The sequence below is a fragment of the Anastrepha ludens genome, chromosome 6 (assembly GCF_028408465.1).
Source record: "Anastrepha ludens isolate Willacy chromosome 6, idAnaLude1.1, whole genome shotgun sequence".
Classification (NCBI taxonomy): domain Eukaryota; kingdom Metazoa; phylum Arthropoda; class Insecta; order Diptera; family Tephritidae; genus Anastrepha; species Anastrepha ludens.
This window is the reverse complement of record NC_071502.1, coordinates 97,051,682-97,057,823: the sequence shown is the minus strand read 5'-3', so window position 1 is coordinate 97,057,823 and position 6,142 is coordinate 97,051,682. Positions and strand designations below refer to the sequence as shown.

The window sequence follows — 6,142 nt, the reverse complement described above, 5'->3', positions numbered from 1 at the left end:
ACCAGATTTGCCTGCGGTTATGGTGAAAAAATAAAAAAGGTAAACTTCGGCTGCCAATCAGTCGGTGTTCAGACAGGAACGAAGCAAAATGATTTAGGACTGTATGAATTTCTCTCGTATCTCAACAACACAATCGCAGCTTTTTCGTAAGCAAATCGCTATCACGACCACGGCTACGTCAGCCAATCAAAATCGCTGAGAATCGGTTAACGGTCTGATATTTGCCATACCTTCTGAGTTGTTTCACCATGGCCGCTTCTAAGGAGTTGCATATTGTTTGTTCGGTCTTAAATTGTCGATAGTAGGGGGCTTTAGTTTCGCAAACAATCCATTCATATTGAACTTAGCTAATGGAAACTTTTTCTAAAACACTATTTATTTATTTTCTCTAACTACTTATATTATATAAGCCTATTTAATTAATTTTGTTTAACCAGCTGCAAATATTTCAACCATTGAAGGAAAAATACTGCATAATAACACTTTAACTACTTTGAATTGCGTCAATGGGCTATAGTTTGGTTAAATATTATATCTACTTACGAGTAAATATGTATGTACACATACATTTGCATGCACATATGTACATATAAGCAGATGAGTGTGAATGCATTTTCTTATCGTTTTAATTTGAAAAAGTCTTAGGAAAAAATTGTTTCCTTAGTTTACAGATTTCTGGAAATTAGAATTGTTGGAAATAAGAATAAGAAATAATAAAACTAGGCCTAATAATTTTATTTGAAACTAGCTGGTCCGGCTAACTTTGTTCCGCCCTAGAGGCTATAAAAAATCAGATTTTTGATTTTATTAAGTTAATTTTTTTATTAATCAAGTATTTCAATGAAGCTTTAATAGATTGCACTCTTCAGTTAAGCAACTTGTGATACACGACTTTTTTTGTTTTATTACCAGGTGCAAGAAAAAACAACGCAGATGGTTGTCCGACCCGTGAACATGCAACGTGTCATATGAACGATGCGTTTCAGATATTTGTTGCAGTTGCCCAGTATGACGACGTGTAAGCCCGATATCGCGTTTTTCCAAGTTTTCACCAACAATCAGGATGGCAACTTCATCTATTGTTGGAGCGTTAAATGTGCGTTCGTGTGTTCCAGATGGTCTGCTCTGATCACGACTTTGTAGTCATCATTTGGCATGCGTTCCAAAGCACTCTTGAACAGTCTGACCAACGCATAATGTTCATGAAGTAGTTGCTGCAGATCTTTAAGAATTACTATTTTCATTGCTGCATTGATCCCTTGACGTCGATCAAGTTGTTCTTCCATGTTGCCCATGAAGTATATTTGTAAAAATTTATGCTGTGCATCTTCGAAAGGTTGCAATGATCCAATTCGATGGTGAATCTGTCCTTGTATCTATAAAAAGCAAAGTCAGTATTTTTTATTTATAAACACTTTTTTATACTCAGCAAACATAATACGTATGAATAATTATAGTAAGTTCAAAAACAAATCAATAAATACCTTGAATGTCGGATTAAATCTTCGTTCTTCGATAATGTCTGCCCCAAATGAGGTCATTTGGAAACAACCATTGTATTTTTGATTGTTTGCAAGAAAATGACGTGATTTGGTGTTTTGCCACAAAGCAATGAATGCAATGGCTCAGGTGGCGGAGTCAATAATGGCAATTTCACTCTTCCACTAAGGCAGCACAATCCGGGTCTTTCTCCGGAAAAGTTCAATGCGCCACAATACTCGCAAGCAACGTTCATTGGCCCAGTGCAAACGCTAGGATGCAAGTAGTAATCGGTGTTGTAATCATATCGAAACGCTGTTCGATGCAAATCAGCACTTGATAATTCTCTTCTTGTGCGTCGAAAATGATCTACTTGTTGATCTCTGTTATTCGCTCGACGATTTCGCATTGCCAACCGAGGCGTTTCACGGGCTGTCTCGCTTTGCTCTTCTGATTGAGAAGCACGAAGTCGAGCCATACTAACACGGCGCTCTTCACGGGCAATTCCTTGTGCTTCTTCAGTCGTTTCATTCGTATCCTTCTTGCATTAAGGCTTTGTCGGGAAAGATTCGATCGTCTTGGTCGCGGCATTGATAATGATGATTCAAATAGAGTACAAATTACTGTGATTATATATAATATTTCTGACAAAATTTATATTATCAAATTTTCTACTTAACCATAGACAAAACTACGTTTAGCTGTCATTTGCGTTTTGTTATTCCATATCAGATGCGTTTTTGTTATACAACATTTTATAGTGACTTCACGGAAACGCGTTCGAATGGGATAAAAAGTATGCTATGTCCGTCTCCTGGTTCTAGGCTACCTCTCCACCAATTTTCAGCCAAATCGGTTCAGCCGTTCTCGAGTTATAAGTAGTGTAACTAACATGACTTTCTTTTATATATATAGATTTGCGGAGGCACCAAAACCCAAGTAATTATTTGTTATGTTCTGTGAAAGAAATCTCAATCTAAAGCTGTGATAAATGCCATAGCACCTCGTAAGATTCGTGATTGTTTTATTTGCTCACCACTGCCATTTTAATACGAACGGGCTATCCAAAAATCGGCTATCCAAAATTAGTAACACTGCATACGTTTTTGACAAATGAAGGAATATATCAGATCATTCGATATATATTATATACCTATACATATATATATAAATCGCGCTTACACCCTTTTTCGGTGTTTAGCCCACACAAACGGAGGTACACCTACAGTTTTAAGTCCACTCCGAACGGCAGATTTTTTGTATGAGGAGCTTTTTCATGGAAATACTCGTACACTCGGATATTTGCTATAACCTGCCGAGCGGTGACTGCTATTAGAAAAAACTTTTTCTACTATTTGATGTTTCATGCATTCAAACATGAGATTCGAAGTTACGCACTTTCTAATGATAGTCACGCACTAACCATTCGGCTACGGCGGTGGTATACTGTTATGATATTTAATGTTAGTTAAAAAAGTTTTTATGTAAACAATAAACATAAGGACAAAAAACCCAAAGCTAATAAAAAAGAGTTGGCTGAAATTCCACCGTCATAACCTCAAGTCTGTGGAAATGTTTAATGAGTGCCAAATTTATATGGGGAGAATTCACGATTCTTGTGTTTATCTTACAAATGTTTGAAAGATTCTGGATAGAATATTTTTAAATGCGGAAAGAGTCTTGTGACGATTGAACATAATATTGTACTGATTACTTAAGGTTGGTCTTGGTGCAATGCAAAACAGACAAAGTTTTAAGATTGACCCAAAAAATTAATACTAAAGAACTCGGCTTGTTTACCGTTATCACGAATGTTTGAGGATCAATTGATGTGATATGCAGCCCAGAGCCAAAAGTGGTAAAGCAAATTTACTTTAGCAGATAAATAATTTGATTTCTCTGAAAACTTGTCAGCAGGTATCTGCTAATTGGTATATTGTAATCTTCCTACTAACAGTTTTCAACAATTTGTTGGGGGATCAGAAAAGAAGATGAATCGTGCGACATTACGATAATGGCTTAGTCTACACTAATGAAAAAACTTCATTGGCACGAGTGAATTGAAGAAATTATTTCCGTATCATATCCCCGGAATAAGCGTTCTGCTTTTGAAGAATATTTTTGGAAAAAAGTTTTAAAATTAAATTAGTTTTTGCTTTTTTCTTATGCTTAATTGAACGAAGTTTTGCTAGTCGCCTCGCCCATAGGTATCTTCCCCAGCACAGTGTTATCAGCTATTCTAAGTAATGACATTGGAAACAGGCAGCCGCGTAGCCGAACGAGGCGGCATGCGACTATCATTCGATTTACCTCAAATTCATGATAGAAAAAGTTGTGCAAAATCAGCACGAAACTGTAGGTCCTGCCTCTTGTAAAATAATATCAAAAGACATACCACAAATTGGAGGATAGACTCAGCATTGTGATGGGAGCCAAGTTCTGGTTAAATGCGAGCTGTGGATTTTTGGATTACTAATTGTGGAATCTATTATACACCCACAAAAAGAATTTGTTCGACTCATGCTGCTGAATTTAAAACCTTTCATTCCCCTTGGCTTCTTTTCTGGTCCGACGCTACCTATGTAGTTGTTTTCCAAAATACCGTTCAATTTTCAACACATAACCACAAAAGCATAAACCCAGATTTTTAAGCCATGCTTTTCGGATTTGTAAGGCAAATATATACGCCGAATACGGGATCTGCCAATAATTTTCTGTACTCAATTACTCCAACACGCAAAGTTTATCCGATATTTTAAGCAAAAAGTGTGAAGACGATGTTTCTCTATTGGTAAATTCGACAACCTATGTACATATAATGGCGGCCGCCGTAGCCGAATGGGTTGGTGCGTGTCTACCATTCGGAATTCACAGAGAGAACGTAGGTTCGAATCTCGGTGAAACACCAAATTAAGAAAAACATTTTTCGAATAGCGCTCGACCCTCGGCAGGCAATGGCAAACCTCCGAGTGTATTTCTGCCATGAAAAAGCTCCTCATAAAAATATTGCCGTTCGGGTTCGGCTTGAAACTGTAGGTCCCTCTATTTGTGGAACAACATCAAGACGCAAGCCACAAATAGGAGGAGGAGCTCGGCCAAACATCCAAAAAAGGTGTACGCGCCATATATATATATATATGTACACCTAAAATTTATGTATTTATTTATTTCAGAAAGTATGGTAAGATATAAGGTTTGAATTATAAAAATTTTCTTAAATTAACTTACAAAAGTTTAACTTAAAATTAACAATAACAGAGAGGTAATATAATGGAGAAGAGGCAAAGAGGAGGAGGGGACTGTTCCTCCCTTTCTAGGCGTTCCCACGACAGTCGGTTCTTCGTAACCGGAACGACCCGCATTTATATCTGGCCAAGGACTGCCATTTCAGTAGTATTGCTCGCATATGTATGGTGAATGTTTACGCTACTACAACAACAACAACATCAGGGGAAGAAAGGGGTACATACATAAAGAGGTTTGTAACTGCCGTTTTAAAGCATTTAGTCATTTATCATTTCCTGCATTTCTTTTATAATCGTTTATTTATTTCGTTCAAAATCCACAACTTGATTTTACTTAAAGTACACTTCTTCACCTTTAAAAATCGTATTTATTTTATTGAAATCGATTATTCCTCCCTGAGGTATAGACATTTTGGTGGCAACGCATACCAAACGTAGGAATCTAAATCTATAAATAAAAATTAACTAAACCCAATTCAAGGACTTCCCAATATTTCAAAATAAATATTGTTAACCGATCGCTAACTATTGAAAAAGCAAAAACAAAAAAAAAAAGAAACGTAAAAAATGTAAAAAACTACATGAAGATCGTTTAAAGGTTAATACCAGGAAGCAAGAAAATAAATGAAGGTCATTCTAGGCAGTATATTTCAGCCGCAGCTGATGGATGGATGCGCGATTTTAAAGGCGATGCAAAAATTCAATCTGGGCAATATTTATTTGATTTTTTTTGCAGAATTGCATGACTAACCACAAATGAATGTTATTAGGTATGAAGGTTGACGTGTGTGTGTGTGTGCATATTCTCATAAGTCCAGTCAAGTGCTATCAGAGCGCATCTTTACATTCATTTAATGGAACTCCATAAGCTTCAAACTGCCTGTATAAATTTACATAAATTTGATGAGAGCGGAAGAAAAATCCAGAACTATCCAGCGGCGATATAGACAATATGCTGAGCGATAAATACAATAGTGTGACATACAACCAGCTACAAATGTGCATACATACATACAAATATGTAGCTGATGGAGCGGTGATAACAACTTCATGCATTTTGGAGAGTATCCCTTCGTTGCCTACCTCCACATCGCCGATGTTGCTCTGCGTAATAGAAAATATAGCGGGTGTTTTTTTTAGCTGCATAAGAACTAACGATATCGACAACTATGATTTGACAGCTGAGAATGGCAAATTGGGCTGACATTCCTGTAAGGTTTGGCAACATGAAACGTTTCACGCCAGAACAACGCTTCCAAATTGTGGAAACTTACTTTGAAAAAAAAATGTCCTTAGTTCTTTCGAAATGACGAAGGAGCTGGCGTTACGGTGAATAGCGAGCGCTATCGATCCATGCTCATTGAATTTTTGTTTCTCCACTTAAGGGGTATCGGTGGTGAAGAGCTCCAAAATTTAGG

At 36.9% G+C, this 6,142-nt stretch overlaps 1 protein-coding gene across 1 annotated transcript; it reads right to left on the bottom strand.

Moving 5' to 3' along the window:
- Positions 1-1,076: 1,076 nt before the first annotated feature.
- LOC128867188 (uncharacterized) lies at positions 1,077-1,896 on the bottom strand. Its single transcript, XM_054108282.1, has 2 exons — positions 1,485-1,896; positions 1,077-1,376 (listed from the first exon to the last, which is right to left on the bottom strand). Exons 1-2 carry the CDS (start codon positions 1,539-1,541, stop codon positions 1,077-1,079), a joined length of 357 nt encoding a protein of 118 aa, XP_053964257.1. The 5' UTR covers positions 1,542-1,896.
- Positions 1,897-6,142: the final 4,246 nt, after the last annotated feature.